The sequence below is a fragment of the Urocitellus parryii genome, chromosome 6 (genome assembly GCF_045843805.1).
Source record: "Urocitellus parryii isolate mUroPar1 chromosome 6, mUroPar1.hap1, whole genome shotgun sequence".
NCBI lineage: Eukaryota > Metazoa > Chordata > Mammalia > Rodentia > Sciuridae > Urocitellus > Urocitellus parryii.
Window position 1 is genome coordinate 173028850 of NC_135536.1, and position 20410 is coordinate 173049259.

Genomic DNA, 20410 nt, shown 5'->3' on the forward strand with positions numbered 1-20410 from the left:
GTATTCTCTTCCAAGAGTTTTCTTGTTCATGACTGAATCTGGCCCCTAACAACATGGCAGAGAGAGGACTCCTTGGCCATGACCAGATAGACAGGAAACCAGGATGTAGGAGTGGTGGGTGATCTGCCCTGAGACACAAAGGCAGACTTTTCTCATCTCTCAGATGGGCAAGCAGGTCAGAGTTGTCATTTAGCTCTTCCCTGTGTCTAGCTTCTAGGATTGGGGTCCTCCACATTTGGGAGGACCCTGGGCACCTTAGCCCTGATCCGCCTATAAAACACAAACGAGGTGGAAGTCTCACAGGGAGAAGTTTCACATGGTGACAGCCCCCAGCCTTTCTGCCCTGGGACACAGAGACCCAGGTACTCAGGATTCCCAGCTCTACTTCTTTTTCTGTGGTTCTTCACCTCCCTGTAGGCCCTCCCTTTGGCCCAGACAGACAAGGCCAGTTGTTCGATCATTTGCCTTCTGATGATGCCCCGTGTCTGTGTCTCATGGTTCCCTGCCCCTGCGTCCAGTAGCAAGTGCTGCTGGGCCCCATCCACATTCCCGCCACACTCCCCTTCTCCACGTGTCCCTGGGGCTTCCTACTGCAAACCCATCTGACTCTGCTTAAGGCACCTGTGTGACCTGTGCAGAGGACAGGCTGGGAGTACCCAGGACAGCCCTCAAAGATGACAAACAGGTCCTGCTGGATAAAGACCTCAGTCCCCTCAGCTCTCAGGTGGGACGTACTCCATCCAGCAGGACTGGACCCCAGTTGCCCACGATGCTCACCTGCCCGTCAGTGCACCTGTGGCGTATTGGAGCTCCTTCCTTCCTGGTCTTGTTCTGCCGTTCCTCCACTCTGCTTCCTGGGATGACCTTCACATAAACCACCTGTGCTCAGATTCTGCCCTCCAGTCTGCTTCTGGGGGAACTCCACCCACAAGGTGTCTGCTTGGTCTCTAAAATGCATGTTGAGGGCTGGGGTTGTGGCTCAGTGGTAGAGCGCTTGCCTAGCATGTGTGAGGCCCTGGGTTCAACCCTCAGCACCACATACATCAATAAATAAAGTAAAGGTATTGTGTCCATCTACAACTAAAAAATGTATAAAAACAATAAATAAAATGTGTGTTGAAACTTATTTTTTTCTTTTTAGTCCTGTTGAAACTTAATCTCCAGTGTAACACTGTTAAGAGGCTTGATCTGTGGGGAGTGATCGGCACCCTTATAAAAGGGCTCAAGGTTGAAGGGAACACATCAGGGCCCTTCTGCCTTCCAACATGTGAGGATACGGAACAAGGTGCAGTCTGGAAAGCAGAGAGCAACCCTCACCCAACACCAACGATGGTGTCTCACCCTTAGACTTTGCAACTTTAGAACTGTGAGAAATCTCTCTCTTTATAAACCACCCAGGCTCAGGAATTTTGTTAGAGCAGCAAAATGTACTGTAAGGCAATGTCCTGACTATATGTGCCTGTACATGAGTCCCCTGCTCCTCTTTCTGCACATGTCTATTAAGCTAAACCACCTGGGATGGTTTACTATGTGGCAATAGATAAACGGAGCACATATTTATCTATATAACACATAAAATTATGTCACATACCACTATTCTTTGCAAAATTCTGTATTAATTGATGTTCTAAAGTTCTCCAAGCAGACCCTATTCTCTGACAGATCAATGTCTCCACAGATATATAATTGCAGCGAATGCAATTGAGTGACCGTGTGAGTGACCGTGTGCCAACATGACCATAAATAACCTTCCACAAAGTCTGTTTTCTCTCTTGTGCCTTTGCAGCTGGGAGTAGCCAGGAGAATATTTTCATAATCCAAATATGACCAAGTCACTATTTTATTTTATTTTTGGTACCAGTAATTGAACCCAGGGGCACTCAACCACTGAGCTACATCTCCACCATTTTTTCATAATTTATTTAGAGACAGGGTTTTGCCAAGTTGCTTAGCGCCTTGCTGTTGCTGAGGCTGGCTTTGAACTCACGATCCTCCTGCCTCAGCCTTCTCAGAGGCTGGGATTAGAGGCGTGTGCCACCACGCCCAGCCTGACCACATCACTCTAAAGCTCGTCACCCACTGCAGTGTCTACAAGGGAATCTTCTTAGGTTCAACTACACACAGACTCAACAGGTGACCAGAAGCCACACCTGGTTTTAGCCTACTCTGAGAATGTGAGAGGGAGACCCCAGCTTGGGAGCTCAGCCAGCCTGCCAGGCCACCAGGTGCTCCCTCAAGTGGAAGGCCTTGCTGTGCCCAGCAGAGGGCGCTGCCCGGGTACAGGATGGACTACGGGCTGGGCAGCAGCAGGCCCCATCCTGGCTTAACATCTCAAGTCCCATGGGAGCCAACGTCTTTAGACCTGTCCAGTTATGAGTCACTGAGTTCAGGAAGCCCAAAGTATAATTCCCACCGCGTATTTATAGTTCTCTCCAGTTGTTAAAAACGACAACTTTATTTTTTTTTCAGAACAGTTTTAGATTTACAAAAAAAAAAAAAAAAAAAAAATCAGGACAACAGTGCAGAGAGTCCCCTGTACCCTACCCCCAGAGACCTCGGTCATTAGCACCCTACACTAGAGTGGCGCATTTGTTTCAATGAATGGACCAATGTGGATACACTGTCCTTAGCTAATGCCCACATTTTATTTGGATTTCCCTAGGTTTTATCTACTGTCCTTTTTCTGTTCCGGGGTCCCATTGAGGACACGGCACCGTATTCAGTTGTCATGTCTCCTTAGGCAGGCTCCTCTTGTCTGTGACAGTTTTGCAGACTTTCCTGGGTTTTGATGCCCTTGACAGTTTTGAGGGGACTGGTCAGGTATATCGTTGAATGTCCCTCAATGACATTCAATTGGTCCTCAGTGGCGTTTATCTCATGATTACCCTGGGGTTATGGGTCATGGAGAGAAAGGTCACAGAGGCTGAGTGCCATCTTCGGCACATCACATCAAGGGTGCATACTATAAGGTGATTTGACAGTTGATGTTGACCTTGAGCACCTGGTTGAGGAGATAGGGTTTGTCAGGTGTCCCCAACCCCCTTCCACACTGTACTCTTGGAAAGGAAGTCACTATGCACAGCCCACACTTAAGGATCACAGAGTTATGTGGTCCTTATATATCAGGAGTTGATAAAGGCTACAGAGAAAAATCCAGAGGAAGAAGTAAAGGTGCTGTCCCCATCTTTGAGGACCAAGGATCTACATATTTGGAATGCTGCATGGGAGATTTCTCTCTTTTCCTCACTTGTTTATTAATTTGTTCAGTTATTTGTATCAGCATTGACTTACAGATTATTTGTTTCATACTTCCGGTTGCAATCCAGTATTGGTTCATTTATTTTTTCCAGCTTTAGTTATTGAACTTCTTTTAGTTGGCCTATGTCCTTTGACACACCCCCATCAGTGTGTGTGTGTGTGTGTGTGTGTGTGTGTGTGTGTTTAGCATTTGTTTTCTGGCACTATAAGATGCTCCAGGTTCATCTTGTACATTTCATGCCCCATTTCTCCAAGGAGCCCTGGCTCTTCTTGCTGGCTACTGGCATCGGGAACCAGGATCTGGGTGCGAGGTGAGCTCATTGCTATGGAGCACCACTGCTTCTAGGCCTCTCAACTGACAGAGCAAGGAAATAAATATGCATATACTAATCCATGTTATATAAAGTCTATAAATATGTCTCATGTAATCATCTGCATCTATATTAAGCCAAACATGAATTCATATTGATGTGTCCAATTCTAATCAATTGCTGTATAGATCATTCTAGCCTCTTCCTCGGGGGTCATTTTCACCATGGACAATGTTGCTCAGTAACACAGCAGACATAGTTGGTTTTTTTTTAAAATCTGTTTCCAGGAAACAGCTTGACAATTAACCAAAGGTCAAATTCACATGCAACAGAGGAAAAGGTTTAGTTAACCCTGTCCACACACTCTTCAATATAGCTCTGAGGACAAAGAACAAACTCTGGCCTACAGGACTTCCCAGAAACCTGGCCTACTGACAGATGCACTCTCATCTCTACCACATTCCTCACTGAGCAGTCCACATAAGCCACATCTGTCTCCTTCAGCCCTCATTCTTACTGTGCTGCCTTCCACCCCAGGGCCTTTGCCCGTGCTAGCCCTCTATTGGACCTCTCTTCCTTGCTCTCTCTACCCAACTGTATCTTCTAATCTGGGCTCAACCCTTGCTTCTACAGGGTAGCTATTCCTACCCCCAAGGGTCAGCACCCTTGCTTGAGGCTTTCACAATGTCCCTTTGCTGGGTAGCACTGACTACAGCTGCAGGGTTATATTTACTTATCTAGAATATGGGCTCTTGTGGATGGGTAGGGTTTACCTAGTTCACTAGTATAGAATAGGTATTCAATAAAATACTTGCTTATTTTATTTTTCTCTTTAGTTAAAAATTATTTATCAAGAGGCTTCCAGGTGTTGGTGTCTTTTCTAATCTCTGGGGATACACCCTCAGGGAAACAGGCAAAGCCTCCACTTGTCTTTGGACACTCATGTTTCCCTGGTGACAATAAACAAAGAAATAAACTAATATCAGGAGTTGATAAAGGCTACAGAGGAAAATCCAGAGGAAGAAGTAAAGGTGCTGGGGCACTAGAATTTTTTTGAAGGATGGCCTGGGTAGGTGTCTCTGGGAAGGGGACATATGAGCAAAGACTTAAGGGAGGTGAGAGGAGTGAGTACTGAGGATATCAAGAAGAAAATGTCCCAGGCAGAAATATTGGCCAAGGTCCAAGCTGTGTGGCAAGACTGTGCACCACAAGGGAGGAATCTGGTGATAGATAGCTGCAAGGAAATCTTTAATTCAACTCCCATTCCCTCGCTGAGTCCATTTCACAGATGAGAAAACTGAGCTGTGAGTGGCAGAGCTGGGATTGCATTGGTGCGTGGGTGCCAGGGCTGGCTTCCCTTTGAAGAACCTAACAGTGGGCCAGGTCTCAGGACGTCTTGGCAGGAGACAGGCCTTCCCAGTCCCTGCGGCGACTCTGCATAGGCTATGTTACCCTGGCCAGAAGAGTCCAGGGTGGCCTCTGCTCTCCTGGGGGGTGAAGACTGCACAGGCCTTTGGATGATGATCTGCTCATGATGAAGCAAAGGAGCCAGGACAAGGGGTCCTCATTTGCAGTCCTCCAGAGCCCCAGGAGCCTGCATGGTCATGATGCCCATGGACAGTGGTGAGCACTTGAGGCTCAGAGAAGCCCCCAGAGGAAGTGCCTTCTTGAGTTTTGTGGAGGAGAACTTCACTCAGCCCATCTTAATAAGTCTGGGCTCAGTAAAGGACAGAAGCTGAGGAAGTCACTCCCTCCTTAGCTGTGCACTTCACCCGCACACCGGGTTCTGGGGGCTCAGGATTGGACCCTGCTCTGCAGGAGTTGTCAATCTGATGGAGGCGGCTGCCCTTAACTAGAAAATCACGCCGGTCAGAGATCAGAGTTCTCCGGCAGGCAGGGGGAGAGATCAGATGGAGGGCCCCCGGGGACAGGCTGTGTGTGAAGCAGCCAGGTAGCCTTCCCAGAGGGGGAGGCGCTGCAGCTGGGCCTTGGAGCGAGAGGGTGTGCGCAGCCTTTAGCAGTGTCCCAGGAGCCCATCCCTCTTGGGCAGCGCACTACGTGGTCCCACGGAGAAAGAAGGCTGGGAGGCCTCGCCAGGGCTTCCTTTCAGCCTCTAGGTGGCGCCTTTGAGCCGCCGAGCCTCCCGCGCCCGAGGAGACTACCGACCTGCAGACCTCAGAGGGGACCCTGGGTCCTACCTGGGGCCGGGTGTTGGAGGGTGCGGGGGTCGCTCCTGGCTTTGGTGCAGTGGGGGCTCCCCAGCGGCGGGGGAGGGGTCTTCTCCAGCCCCTCCCCCCGCCCCGCCCCCGAGCCCTGGGACCGGGGACTCCGGCTCGGGTTCCCGCAGCCCAGGCGCTGGCGGTACAGAGGTGCCCTAAGGGGAGGGGAGGAGGATGGGCTGGCACCCCCCCGCCTTCGCCCCGGTCCCCCACCGGTCTCCCGGTCCCTCCCCGTGCTAACTCTCCGGGCGCCCTCGCCGGCCAAGGGCGGAGCTCGATCCGCGGCGCCGGAGAATCCCGGCTCCCGCCCCTTCCCTGTCGCTACCTCCCCGGACCCCGCCACCCCGCCCCAGCGGTCGCCACCGCCGCGGTGTAGCCCCGCGCGGCGCGAGCAGGTACGTGCTCCTCGCCGGGGGCTCGGGCCGGGAGGGAAGGGGGCGGGAGCCGGGGAGGACCGGGCGGCGGCGGCCAGGCCCGCGCGCTCCCGGGCTGCGCTGCAGCCGAGCCCCCGGCCGGCGGGCTGGCGGGCGGCTCCGGTCGCGGGAAGGCGGGGAGGCGCCGGGGAGGACGCACCTCGCCCGCCGGCCTCCCGGCACCCTTCGCTTCCGCGCGGGGAGGCAGGGGAGGCCGGGCACAGGTACACACGCCGAGGGGGGCTGCGGGGGCGGCCGGAGGCTGAGGCCGGGGCCGGCGCGTGTCGGCGAAGGACAGCGAGCCTGACCTCGCGGCCCGCCGAAGGACACGCGGCGAGGGGACCCGGGCACGCCAGCGCCGGTGCAGCCCGGCCTCCCCGGCCGCCCTGCTGCGGGCGCTGCCCGGCAGGGTCTGGCCTGGCCCGCCCGCGGCGTTCGCGGTCAAGGGCAGGAGCAGGGGGTGTGAGCTGCGGGTGGCGGGCGCGCGGGCGCGGTGGTCGCCCAGCTGCCGGGCTTCGTGCGCGGAACTTTGGGTATAACAGCGTGGACTGCGTGTGCGTGTCTGCGCGCCCCGAGGCTTTGTGTACAACTCATGCGTGTGACTATCGATTGGGTGTTGTGGAGCTTCACCCATCCTCGCTGTGCGTCGGTCTCCCTGGGTGTCAGTGTGCGCCATGGGTGGGGTGCTGGGCCCAGGCAGGTCTTGGCGCATCAGGCTTGAATCTCAGCAGCCCTACTCTCCATTTCTTTTCTGTCTTTTCTATCTTTCTAATACCAGTTCTTCCCCCTCCGGGGTACCAGAGTGACCTATGGATCTATGGGTCACACTGCTCTTACTGGGTCTGTGGGACTGCTGTGGGAACCACCCCCAGGGGATTGAATATGGAACTGGGGTGTGTCTTTCAGGACCTGTCCAACTTCAGATGAAATTGGAGTAACTGGCCTGGTTCTGGGGTACAATCGGTGGGTACAATATTTGTGTCTGTGCTTATGTTTGGGTCATTGTGCATGGCCTTGTGGGCTTCTGAACCCTTGATTGAGAAACAGTGACATTCTGATGCTGGGGGTGGGTCTTTTTTCTCTGCCCCCACACTGGGCATCCTAAGGAATAAGTTTTGGGTTTCCTGGTGGGTGAAGGAGAGTCCCTTACCAAGAATTTGGGTGCTTCAGATTTCCTCTGGGACATGGAGTCATCATGTGTCCATTTGGGACACAGTTCTGTTGAAGGTGCTGATGGCCTGGTGAGTGGGTATCACATTTGAAGACCAAGTAGCACCTTCTGGGGGCCATTTGTGGCTTTTGGTGTTAAGTAACAAGCCAACCAGCGCTTCTGTCCTGTCTATTCCCTGGGAAGTGACTGGGTGGGCATCTGGGGACCCAGGTGAAATTCAGACGTATCACTGTCCTCTGGATGCTCATGGTGGCTGTTAGACGGTTGGACCAAGTGGAGGGTCTGTGTGTTCCTGCTGGAAGAGCCAGGATAGTAGTGGAGGGTGTCACCACCTGCCTAGGAGTGAGTGGCTTTGAAGGTTTATGGGGGATGATAATTCTTAGGAAACCTGCATTCAATTCCTGATCCCTCACGTACATGGGATGGAATCTAGGCCTTGTTTTATAAGTTGGAGATAGTGATTCCTGATCCAGGGCTGGAGAAGGTTATGGGTGATACTTGTAAGTGAAGTGTCCGGTACAGGGCCCAACAGGTAGTGGAGGCTCAGTAAGAGTTTATAAATATTGGAATTCTAGAAAGAGGAATGTAGTATAGAATGGGTTGTGAGTAGAAAGAGGATTTGTACTCAGATGAAAGGCCCTGTATGTGCTAAAGGGAGATGTCTGTGGTAAGTCCATATTGGAAGGAAGGTCAGAGAGATTGAAAAATGTCCCTTTTGTGCTGGACCCTTGGAGTTTTATTCATCCATCTGTTCATTTCATTCATTCTTATTTCATTCATTTGCTCATATTCAAAAACACACTCCACACATGCAGAACCGCAGGGCATCAGAGAATAAACATAGCCTACGAATGCAGAGAACAGTGTTTATGAGTGTATGTAGATGCATTGGAGCTGCTTTGCATCGGGGGTCTCTGTGCCTTGTGGGGATTGTGTGCCCGGCCCCCTGGGTGCATGTACCCTCAGGTTATCAGCTTGTAAACAGAAGAGCATGATTCTCCTGTGGGATCAGGAAGGACACATGACAGCCAAGGAAGGGGACTGAGGTGGAAGCTGCGGGAGAGACACTTGCTGTGCCTAAGAGAGGACCCCATTACCAAGTCAAGCAGAGAGTTGGGAGGGGATGGAGACCTGAGATGCCCAGATTCTTCCATTTTGCAAGAGAAGCCAGTAATCCAAAGTTTAAAATGTCAACCTTTTGCTTTTTTGTGTATTGGCAACAAATGCACCAAAAACAAATGAAAGGACCAGAAACAAAGCAGAGCAGAACTTTTGGGAGCCAAATATGGCCCTGGGTATCCCGGGATGGGAATGCACATGTTCTGTGTGTCTATCTGTATGGTGGTGTTCAGGTCCTTGGTGGAGTGTCTCCTCTTTGCAGCCCAGAGAGTACCCCCTTCTCACCTCCCTCTCCCAACCCTCCTGTCCAGGCCTCCCCTGAGGCATTTGACTTTGACTTCAGTAGTGGCTTTCAAGTCCGCCCCACTTTGCCCCCCCAGCCAGTCCCCACCTGTTGGCTTTCTTGCTGGATGCTGTTACCTTCTGGACCATCTGCCCTGGACCCCTGCACACCCCAGCACGCCCTGCTCCAGTACCTGCCTGCCTATTTCTCCCTGGCTCCTTGACCTGGTTTTCAGAGTCTTCCATGAACTAGCTCCCGCTGACCTCCAAGGCACCCTTCTCTCTTCCAGAATGTCCTCACCCTCCTCATTGATGCAGAATTTCCCTTTCTTCCTCGGAATCTGGCTTTCAAATGCCACTAACTCCTGGAAGCATCCCCTCCTTTCTCTCTTGGTCTCCACCAAGACCCCCGCCCCCACTCCCATCCTCTCCCTAACACACAACAGCGCCCACTTCTTCAAGTGGCCAAGGCCTCGTGTGCATTATTTTTAAAACTTTTTTTTTTGAGTTATACATGGTCTTTATTTTATTTATTTATTTTCATATGGTGCTGAGGATCGAACCCAGTGCCTCACATGTACCAGGCAAGCGCTCTGCCGCTGAGCCCCAGCCCCAGCCCTTGTGTGCATTATTTGATGAAAGCCTCACAACCACCATTGGGGGGGGGAGCATTTGTTTATTCCCATTTTACAGGTGAGAACAGTGAGTCTGCAGAGGAGCTTGCATCACATGTCTAAGCTCAAGTGGTGAAGCTGGGATTTGAACCTGATAGCCACTCAGTCTGAATTTCTCCATCATGGTAATGGCTCATCACTCATGCTTACTGGGCACGCACTTACTCTACTGAGTGCTTTATATGGGTTGTCTCAATCCCTGTTTAAGCCCTGTGAAGTAGGAGGAAGTGGTAGTATTGTTATTTTATAGGTGGGGAAACTGAGGCCCAGAGAGCCTAAGTGAATTTCCCACCAGCCAGTGATGGAGCGGAACCCTAGCGTGGATCACACTGCTCTGTCATTGTCCCATTCCCCCATCCTCTTTGGTGTGGTGAGCTCCCCCAGTGGGGGAGGGGTGCTGTGCCCAGAGGTCAACGTGGCACAGGCAGGGACTTGGTAGAGATTGGTTAAATTCAGCTGACTTTCTGTTTTCTCTTCTAGCTGCCAAGGGGCCGAGGGATGAGCTGGGGCCCTCCTTCCCAATGGCATCTCCCCCTGGTCTGGAACTGAAGACACTGAGCAATGGTCCCCAGGTCCCAAGGAGACCAGCTCCCCTGGGCCCAACGGCCCCATCCAGGGCAGGCGTGGACAATGCCGGCTTCTCCTTGGAGGAGCATGAGACCAGTTTCCAAAACCCCAGGGATGCCAGACCGGACAGCTCCCCCAGTCCTCTGGGGGGCGTCCCCTCACTGCCCCGGTCCCAGCGGGACGACGTGTCCCTGCGTTCAGAGGAGGGGCCGGGCCTGGAGCCCGTGAGCCGCCCTGTGGATTATGGCTTCGTTTCGGCCCTGGTTTTCCTGGTGACTGGGATCCTCCTAGTGGTGACAGCCTACGCCATCCCCCGCGAGGCCCGCGTCAACCCGGACACGGTGACGGCGAGGGAGATGGAGCGGCTGGAGATGTACTACGCCCGCCTGGGCTCCCACCTGGACAAGTGCATCATCGCGGGCCTGGGGCTGCTCACGGTGGGCGGCATGCTGCTCTCCGCGCTGCTCATGGTCTCCCTGTGCAAGGGCGAGCTGTACCGCCGGCGGGCCCTGGTCCCCGGCAGGGGCTCCCGGAAGACTTACGGCTCCATCAACCTGCGCATGAGACAGCTCAATGGCGACGGGGGCCAGGCCCTGGTGGAGAACGAGGTGGTCCAGGTGTCAGAGCCCAGCCACGCCCTCCAGGGGTCTTAAGGAAGAGCCCCTGCTTTCCGGCTGCCTTAGCTCCGGGCTCCAAGGCCCCCAGAGGCCTGGGGCTTCAAACTGAGCTCCCCAAAAAGGGCCCAGCGGAAGGGGGCTGGGGGTCTTGGGTGTGGAGGGGAAGCCCAGGGCAGCCCGCTCAGGCAGGTTCTGCAGTTCCAGGTCTTGCTTAAGGTTCTGTTGCTAAGAATACAAAGTTTGGAAAGCCCTGCTCTTGGAAGATGAGGTTTCTTGGCATGTCCAAGGGTGGGGAGCCATGTGAAAGGTGGCTTGTCCTGTTCTTATGCTGTGGGGAATTCTGGGACCTCCACTGTCCTCATGGGCTAGCTGAAGATGTTGGGTGATCTTGGAGGAGGCTCCTTTGAGCTCCGACCATCTAAGGTGGGAGGTGGTTTCATGGTGAGGGGAGAAGCCAGCACTCGGGTGACCCCCCTGTTGTATCCCAACTGACTGAACCGTGACCTTGTCCTCTCCAGGCTTCAGCGGCTCTGTCTGTAAAGTGAGGGGTTGGACTGGATGATCTCTCCGGCCATTTCTGCCCTGGAAATGGGAACCCGGTCTCTGCCTCTGGGCACCCTTTGCAGGAGGAGGATGTCTGCCAGGCACTGATCCTTCTCCATGCTGTTTTCTGGCCTCTCCTCTGTGACCGCCACTGTCAGGAGGCCAGCAGTTCTCACTGTCCTGCTGAAGAGCGCCTTAGTCAGTGTGGGTCAAGCCCACCGTGCGCCACAAACCTGCTTTTGGTCTGGGGGTCTAATTTCCTGTAGTGACTAATATTCTGTGGTAGCACATTTTGCAGAGTTAGAAGCGCTGTTTCTACCCATTCTTGGGGATACAGAGAATCTTTCAGAAAAGAAAGTGTGACGACTTTGTGGTATCTGATGTGCCCTTATTCACCAACCCTCCTTAATAGCATTGTCTCTTGGGTCTGACCTCATGCTAATTGCAGAAAAAAAATGTTTTTTGTTTGTTTTAAACACTGAGTTTGTCACCTCCCACTTACCCTCTCACTAGTCAAGTGTAGCCACAGTTGATCTGGGGGGCGAGCGGGCACGCTCAGTCCCGTTGGTGAACATTTGTTCTCTTTGGCTTGCGGAATGTTTCCGAGCTCCTTCCATACTTTCTAAACTCTTGATGAGACAGAACAAGGAGATACAGGCATTTGAGAATTTGGGGGGAGGCATCGTTCAGCCCAAATGGCTCTAGAGGGCTTTGAGCGTACCTGCCTTCTTAGGCCCTGATATGAAGACTCCAAGGGGTCATTTCCGTGAGCCCCCTGCGGCTGAGTGGGTCCACTTACTCCGTGTCAGTTGGCCATGTGGGCAGGGAATTCTCATTGTCTGGGGGGTGGGAGGATGGGGTAGGCGTGGGGTCTCTAGGGGATCCAGGGCCCCTGATTACCCGTAACAGGAGCCTTTAGTCCAGTGAGTGGAACATCTGGGCGCCATGAGATCACAGCTTCTGAGACGGATCAAATATCTGCTCCTGTTGGCAGTTTCTGTCAGGAGAAGGGGGCTGGGGAGGGCTGGAGAGGACAAAGATCCTTTAGCTTGGCTTCCCAGGTTCTGTTGGGGTGTCACAAAGAACAAAGGTCAAGATGGTGAAAGGGTCACCATCCCCTGGGCTCCCACGGATGTGTCATCTCTCCTAAGTTCCAAGCAAGGAGAAGCCACAGAAGGTGGTGAGCCAGGCAAGGTGGACGACAGTAGGATTGGACGCCCCAAATGATGGGCTGAGGCTTTTCAAATCCATAATGATAATAATAAAAATATCAACCCAAGCCCTGTGGATTACTAAGACAGTGGGGGACTCATTTGGTTACTAAAGCTGTTGAGAAGACGCATCTGGGACCATCAATTCCTATCAGTTTAAATGCAATGAATTGTATTTAGGGGCTAAATGTAGTAGAAGATTAAATCTCAGGTTTTCTCCAAGCCAGAGAAGCCTGCTTTGCATTCTAATGTGGAAACTCCTTTAGAAAACGTTTGTAATGGAGCAAAGCAATCATTACCTTGTCAGCAAATTAAGAAAATTCGAGAGATGCCAGAAACATTTCTTCAAGATTGCAGCTGAGATCTCCTCACCAGTGGGTCAGAAACAGGTTTAGGAAGGAGTCGAGGGGGTGGGGGTGGAGTGCTGAGGATTTTCTTTGTAAGTTCCTAGGGGCCAGGTGTGGTAATATCCCAGAGGCCCCTGTGGTTGCTGGAAGAGGCCCTCCTCACCTCCAGGAACTTTTCGCATCTGACAAGCTACTAGGATCCCCCAACCTTGCTTGTCCTGGGGGTATCCGAACAGATAGCAGTTTTGGAGTTGGTAAGACCTGGGTTACATACCAGCTGTGTGACTTTAGGTAAGTGACTCTACCTTTCTGAGTTTGGGTTTCTTTGCAGAGTTGGTTTCATGAAAACTCTGCCTGGTGGGGGTGGTGCAGATCAGGATGGCCACTGACAAGGACACTCTGCTTCCCACCTGGACTGGCGCTAACTCGTTTAGGCCTGAATCATGGGGGTAGTGGGGGAGGTCAACCCTGCTCCTTCCTCGTGCGTCTCCCACCAGCAGATATTGTCAGATCCACTTTCAGAATGATCCGTGTTCATCCGTCGTGTTGGTCACTGGCGTCTGGCTTTCTTTCCTGACCATTCCATCCCCCCAGCTCATCAGCCAGTTGGCAACTAGAGGAAGCCTGTTAAAAGGTCTGGTCACTTCACTCAAAGCTCCCCTCCGTGTCCCCGTCGTACCAGGCAAAGGCCCCAGTTCTCCCCGCAGCCAGAGGCAAAGCCTGTGTCCCTCTCCTGCATAGCCCTTCCCAAGGCCCCAATTGCCTTTTGTATTTGCAATTCTGATTAATTTTTTCCTTAAGGATGGTCCCATAAAGTCCATAAGCTGCAGGTCCCCCAGACCTGCGTCGGTGCCCTACAGTGGCCTCAAGGCCCTACACGGTGTGACCCCTTTGCCTCTCCAACCTCATTTCCCTCTAGCCACCATCACCTTGTGGTTCCTCAACCTTGCCTGGCACTCACACCCCAGGGCCTTTGCACTAGCTGCTTCTTGGCTTAGAAGGCTCCTCCCCTCAATACTGCAAGCCCCACTCCCTCACCTCCTTAGGGGTTTCTGTAAACACCACCCTCTCATGGACACCTTTACTGGCCCCTCTGTTTAAAACCACACCCCATACCCCGCCCTCGCTCCCTCTTCTCCGGCCTGCTTTATTTTTGTCCAGAGCAAAGCATTGATCGCTACCCAGCAGGCTGTGTCCTGCTCTTATTGACCGTCTGTACTCCCCACTCCTCCCCTGCAGGATCGCAGCCTTCACGAGCGAGCGCTGGCATTTTGGTCTAACCAGTTCATGCTGCGCTCACACTGTGACCAACTGGTTGGTGCACATAGTAGGTGTTCACTGATGAAGGGACAGATGAATGTAACCAAAGTTCCCTGTGCCTGCCAAGGAATGCAGTCCCTTCATGGGACCCAGAGCCCCGCAGTCCCTGCCCAGCCTCCTGGAGCCCTGTTCAGGGCTGAGATGCAGGGATGCAGAAGGCGGCCTGCCCAGAGTGTTCAAGGGCCTTATTTTGTCACTGGACCCTAGGAACCCACCTGCCTCCCCCTCTCTGGGTCTGGTACAGCCATGTGCACCAAGGAGTCAGAGGGGCTCACTGATGAATGAAAACCTGGTGTCTGCCATCACCTGTGCCCACCCACCTCAGGCTCCTGTGGGTCTCCCAGCTGAAGAGGCCGGCTGCCGAGCTGCGTCATTGTTGCTCCCTTTCTTGGGGAACAGTATTATTAGGATTCTCTTTAAAATGTCCTCCTCTCCGCATGGACACATCTGCACACACGCGAGCACATGAGCATGAGTGCACGCCTGTGCAAGAGCGGCAGACACACACACAGCTTGCCTGACCTTGCTCAGAAGCTAAGGACACGCGCTCTGGGAGAGCGGCTCCAAGCCAGTGCGTCCTCTGGATGACTGAGACGGTTCTCTTTCCCCACCAGCCACAGGCTGTGCGGCTCCCAGCATGCTGGCCTCTCAACAGCAGCCACGTGTCGTCCCCCCCCCCCCCCCCCCCCCCCCCCCCGCCAGGCTGCTCTCAGGTGTCCTTCCTGCTCCCCCAACTCGGGGTGTAGGAGAGGTGTCCAGGAGCACTTCCACCCTGGCATTGTGAGAGGTGACTGTGATCCTGGGAACCAGGCCAGCCAGGTCCTCTGGTCACCCCTTCCCAATGGGTCTGTGGGTAAACAGAGCCACCTCTCTGCTTTTCCAAAGGAAAGCAAAATCTTCTTGCTCTTCTTCACCAGGGGCTGGGGGCCAAGAAACACAGGCAGGGGCCTTGCCAAAGTTGACAGCATGGAGCCCTGGGTCCAGGGGCAGGAAGGAGCCCCCAGGTGGGGTTCTGTGGAGGAAGGTGGAGTGTGGGTACCCTGACCAAGGCGGAAAGGGCCACCCATGGCCTGTTGGTTTCTCCTGGAAGTGGACTCTTTCCGCTCCTGGGAGGTAGATTCTCACATTGCTGTGATCTTGTGGAGTTGCAGGGTAGGGCGCTCCCTGTGAGTGCAGCTGAGTTAGCCTTTACTGGTCAGGTGTTGGGGTATCTTCAGGGACGGGTCATAATAGAGTGGGGTTGGATTTAGTTAAGAGGTTGCCCAAACCCTTCCTTTCAAAGGTCAAGGCCCAGGTGGCCAGAACCTAGCGGGTCTTGCTGTGTCTTCCTGTCTTTGCCCCAAATGCCCACATCATTCTCCTCCTGGACTGGGCTGAGCAGATGCGAGGACCAGGACATCTGAATGGTGCAGAGGAGAGTGGAATTCCCACCTTCTTTCCCCCAGAGGGCAAGTGCTGCCCAGCTTCCGCCCCATGCAAGTCTCAGAGCCATGGGAGGCGGGGCCCCTGCAGTGGGTCCATCAGGGAGAGTGCAGGGGTACTGCCTCCAGAGGCGGACTGCTGGGTGCTCAGTGGTTGTTATTACCTCGTTACCTGTTTCCGTATTGTAAAACAGCAGGGCTCACGACAGCGACAGTGTCTTCCCCATAAGGCTTCTGCGAGCAGCGAGGGAGGAGGTTGCCTGGACAGCACTCAGCACAGGACTTGGCGCTTCTAACTGCTTGGCAAAGTTACCCGTGCATGTTCGTCCATCCATCCACACCTCATCTGCCTTCTTCTCTGGCCTGGGCATGGTGGGTACACATGATCCTGTCCTTTGGCTACTTGGTGATTGCTGTTGTGACGGAGGGTGCCCAGGGGCTGTGGGAGGGTGTGCAGAGGATGGAGCTGGGGATACTGATGAGGTGACAGTGAGAGAAGCACAGGTATCCAGGCAGAGGGGAACGGCACAGGCAGTGCCCTCGACAGCCAGGTGCGCTCTGAGGAAGGGACAGGCTCTGTGCAGGTGTGACGCAAGGCCCCAGGAAGGGCATCGTGGGTGCTGAGTTTCAGCAGCAGCAGAAGCAGAAGGGGGCACCACAGTGCTCAGGTCACGGGGTTACCATGACGCAAGGAACATGCAAGGCACACGGGAAGGGGTCTCTGTCTGCCCCAGGATAGTTGCAGGTGTGTGGCAGGAAGAATCTTCAGCTGTCACCTGCACTGTGTAGGGTGCCCCTGGCATTGTGGACCCCAGCACCCCAGCCCTCCTCTTGGGGCTCCCTCTGGGGCTAGAAGATAGAAGCCTGTACCCACGTGGCCTCTGGGCCACCAGGGGAGGCAGCAGCGCAGATCTCCTGGGCCTGGGTGAAGGGACTCTCAGCAGCCAGCCTTCCTGCTGAGTGCTGGCCCCGGGGAGCAGGAGCCCCAGGGACAAAGGCGGCTGCCATGCCAACCTCTTCCCGGTGGCACCGGGCACCATGTCTGAGCCAGCACTGACTCAGGCCAACAGCCTTCAGCGACACCCATCTCTCTCCCTCCCCATCTTTTCTTTCTTCCCCTCTTTCAATCTCTCACATCCTCCTCCTCTTTTTGATTCCTATGTCCTCATCTTTCATTGAAGCCACTCGCGGGTTTAGGCACCCAGAGGTGAGCTGTCACTACTGCTGACTCACGGGTCTGTCATGGAACTCTCCCAGAGTCCCCATCCTCCCCCACCAGAGATTAAGGCTGAGGCCCAAGTGCAAGCGGTTTCAGGGCTCAGCAGGTGAATTAAGGACCACAGCAGGCGGCTGTGGGCTCCGTGGCAGGATTAGAGGGGCCGCTCCAGCGCTGGCCTGGCTGTGGCCCAGCGCTTGTCAGAGCGCCTGGTTTTTCCGGAGCAGCTGGACAGCTGGACTTCGTGTGGGTACAAGGTCGCTGAAAGGGATTATCCCACAGCCTGAGAATTGTGGCTGAGGCCAAGCTGGGCCAATGAGCTGCCACCTGCAGGGGCCAGGCCTGCATCCCCCTCCCCTCCCCCAGGGCTGACTAAATCACTCACCAGAGATGGGGTACCCTCAAGTGGGGGCTGACCTCTATCTCCCCACAGCCACTGGAGGGTCACCCATCCAAGCATCCCTCCTTCTTTCTTTTGACAAAGATTTGAGCAGCTACTTTGTGCCGGTTTCGGAGATTCAGCAACAGATGGAAACACAAGGAGAGAACTCCCGGAGGGCTCCAGCTGCTTCTTCTGCAGCGGGGTGTTTGCAAATCTGGAAACAAAGTCTGTTCTGACCTGGAGGATTCCTGGGGTGGGAGGCCGGGGGAGGGGCTCTGGCTGCTTGCAGGCAGGCTGGTGTGGTCGGTGGGGAAGGTGGTCCTGCACTCCCTCCTGGAGCTCAGAGGCCCTGGAAGGGAAGTGGACAGCTCTGTTGTTCTGGAGACCCAAGTATTGATACAGGTAGGTGACAGGAGGCTGGAAGCTGTGGTGTGCACAGGTGACTGTACCCAGCTGCGGGGCTGTGAGTCTCTGGCCAACTGGACGGAGACCTCCAGGCCTCTCTGGGGATCCAGGGGGAGGCTCTTGCCCTGTATGCAGTCAGCCCCCTGGAGACCCAGCGGCAAAACAGAACTTCCTCTCCCCAAGTCCAAAAAACTAGTAGGAAAGAAAAGACACTTTTGGCTTTTGTTCCTCTTCATCCCCACCTGCCACCCGGGAGGACCTAGGATCCAGAAGAGGTCAGAGGGGACCTCTTGGAAGCAGATGAGTCGGGAAGTTTGCCTGAACTGTATTTTAAATTAAAGGGACCAGTTAGCTATTGGTTGAGCCCTGGGTGTCAAGATGGAAGGGGGATTTGACAGCACTCGGTTGGATGGAAAGGATACACTGCGTGTTTGTTCCCTGGACGGAAACTTCACACATTAAACAATTCACTTCTTAAACAACACACAGTGCTCTTTGTGTGCCAGGCCCTCTTCTTTGTCTGCACATCTTTCATCTCATCTACACTTCACGACATCACCTCCAGATTACAGATGAGGAAGCTTTGGCACAGATGGGTTGTGACTTGTCAAAGGTCACACCCCTGATGAACATCAGTCACAACTCAAAATCGACTAATATGCCATCATGCATCTTAACAACACACAGGCCAGTCGGAGCAGTTTTGTGGCAGATCTGGGCTGTGGCTGCCCCTCGGAGGCCTGTGGTCTCTGTTAATTAGGAAGCCCTGTGCGGGGTACTGCTGGGCAGGCCCGCGGCCCACTCAGAGCCATGGAGTCTCACATGGGCAGGCTCTGGGAGTCAAGCCCACCCTCACCTCCACTCTACAGATGGAGCCACAGGGGACAGGAGCTTGGAGTCACCATGGCTCAAGCCTCCTGCCCACCCTGACCATCGTCGAGGGAACAAGAAGGCGAAGGATGAAACTGCTCCTGCAGGTGTATCCAAAGGGGAGGGAAGGGGGGGGCTCTGAACTGGAGGCAGGACTAGTAGGTGCAGTCCCCTCCTCTGGGGGATGTCTGCCTGTCACCAGAAGTGGGCCATCTTATTGGGGGGCATGGACAGTTTGGCTTAACTTGGTCCAAAGTCCTCCCAGGCTTCATGGGTGGTGGGTGCTGACCAGGGTGCTGAAGCAGTACAGCGCTTCCTAACAGCCCAGCCAGGGAGAGGGGCCGGCCGGGTAGAGAACCCTTCTATTTGTGTTACTCAGTGTTTCCTGGGGAATTCTTGGATTCGAAGCCAGGATTTCTATGGTCTTTGTGGCCTTGGAAAAGTCACTGTCCCTCATCTGCTCTGCACTTGTCCTATCACCTGTTCATGAACAAAAGTAGCTTCCATCTCACTACGCTTGGAAGGCCAAGGAGAGCACTCCCTGGGGCCAGGGGAAGGGGACTGCACAGAGCCCAGGCCCAGCCCTGGGGCCCAGGGAGGCACTCAGGAGCTCGCCCTCTCAGTGGCTTTGGGGACCCATTGCCTCCCCTGTGGCTCTGTGGTCGTGCAGGGTGGTTTAAGGCGCTCCTTTCTAACCCTGTTGCTCTGGCCCCTTGGGAACACTTTGCAGACAGGACCAATTTCAGAGTCTAGATTCTCCTGGGGACTACGCGACACCTTTCTGTGCTCACACAGGTCCTGCTGGGCTTTCCCGATTCTGGGATGGGTTTTCCCTGGGCCCTGTCCTTTCCTGGTTGTGAGGTCTGGGCGCGGCAGAAGAGCACTGGCTTTAGAATCAGCCAACCAGATGTGCCAGCCCTCAGGAGCGTGCCTCCGAGGATGCTGACCACGTGTTCCTTGAGTTTGTGGAGAGCATTACATGAGATGACAGACCAGAACACTCTGGGCATCTGATAAACACCCGCTTCCTGCACGGGGCGTGGGGGGGCGCAGCTGTCTTCTCTTGAGCCCCATTTCGCCTATCCATATAACCGCAGCAGCAGCTGGCACCCACTGAGCACCCTGACACCTGCTAATAAGACACAATTGGTGGGACCCTGCACCAATTCTGCAGGAAGGGGCAATGATGCAGATTCTGCAGATGAGGGAGCTGCACATGGTCAAAGGGGGTTCTGGGAGTCACACCCTCACCTGCCTGATTCTGAGACCCCTGTCTGGCCTTGAGCAATTATCAGACCTTTCCAAACCCTCATTTTCTGGACTAGAACATGGGAATATCTCATCATTATCATGATTGGAAGGTGTAGTGCATTCTGGGTGCTGGAATATTTAAAGACATACTTGAAACACATTGGTGTGACCCATAGGATAAGGGATGAATGGATACTGGGGTTACTTGTGTGCATTAATCATTACGTGCCATCAATCAAGAAGACTGAGTGACTCAATTCTTTACTTGTGATATCCAGAGGAAGGAAAAGAACAAAGTTTGTACACTTGAGTTTCTTAAACTTTAGTGTGCATATGAATCACATGGAGGACTTGTTAAAACGCAGATCCTCATTCAGTTGAGTCTGGGGCGAGGCCGGAAATGCTAAACTTCTAACAAGTTCTCAGGAAATGTCGTCTCTGCTGCTGCTTAGTAGTAAGGATGTAGACAGTCTTCCTGTCCTAGTTCTCAAACTTGCATGATCCCATGAATCACAAGAGGATTTGTGGTTAAAAAAAAAAAAAAACAGATTTGAAGGCCCTCCTTTGGTGGTGTGGATGGGGACTTGGGATGTAAGTGTACTTAGAACAAAGGTCTCAGGAGACAGGCTTGGGCAAGCAAGGTTGTAGTCCCCATTTATGTCATGGCCTGTGCTGATGATCACAGGAGGTGGGCTCACCAGACATTTGTCCCAGTTTCATCTTCCGGAATGCAGAGGTGGGAAGAGAGAACAAGGGCATTTTCCTAGGATCCCTGGCTGTTAGGGTCTGAGAGGTGAAGTAGGTTCCAACAAC

The 20410-nt window shown here is 53.8% G+C and overlaps 1 protein-coding gene across 2 annotated transcripts; it reads left to right on the forward strand.

Moving 5' to 3' along the window:
• The first annotated feature begins 5749 nt into the window (after window positions 1-5749).
• Window positions 5750-12009, forward strand: Tmem74b (transmembrane protein 74B). 2 transcript variants are annotated; one of them, XM_026402115.2, is made up of 3 exons: window positions 5750-6183; window positions 7108-7164; window positions 9928-12009. In XM_026402115.2, exon 3 carries the CDS (start codon window positions 9969-9971, stop codon window positions 10665-10667), a length of 699 nt encoding a protein of 232 aa, XP_026257900.1. In that variant the 5' UTR covers window positions 5750-6183; window positions 7108-7164; window positions 9928-9968; the 3' UTR covers window positions 10668-12009. The 2 variants fall into 2 exon arrangements, with proteins under 2 accessions (XP_026257900.1, XP_026257901.1); XM_026402116.2 differs by lacking the exon at window positions 7108-7164.
• The last annotated feature ends 8401 nt before the right edge of the window (window positions 12010-20410 follow it).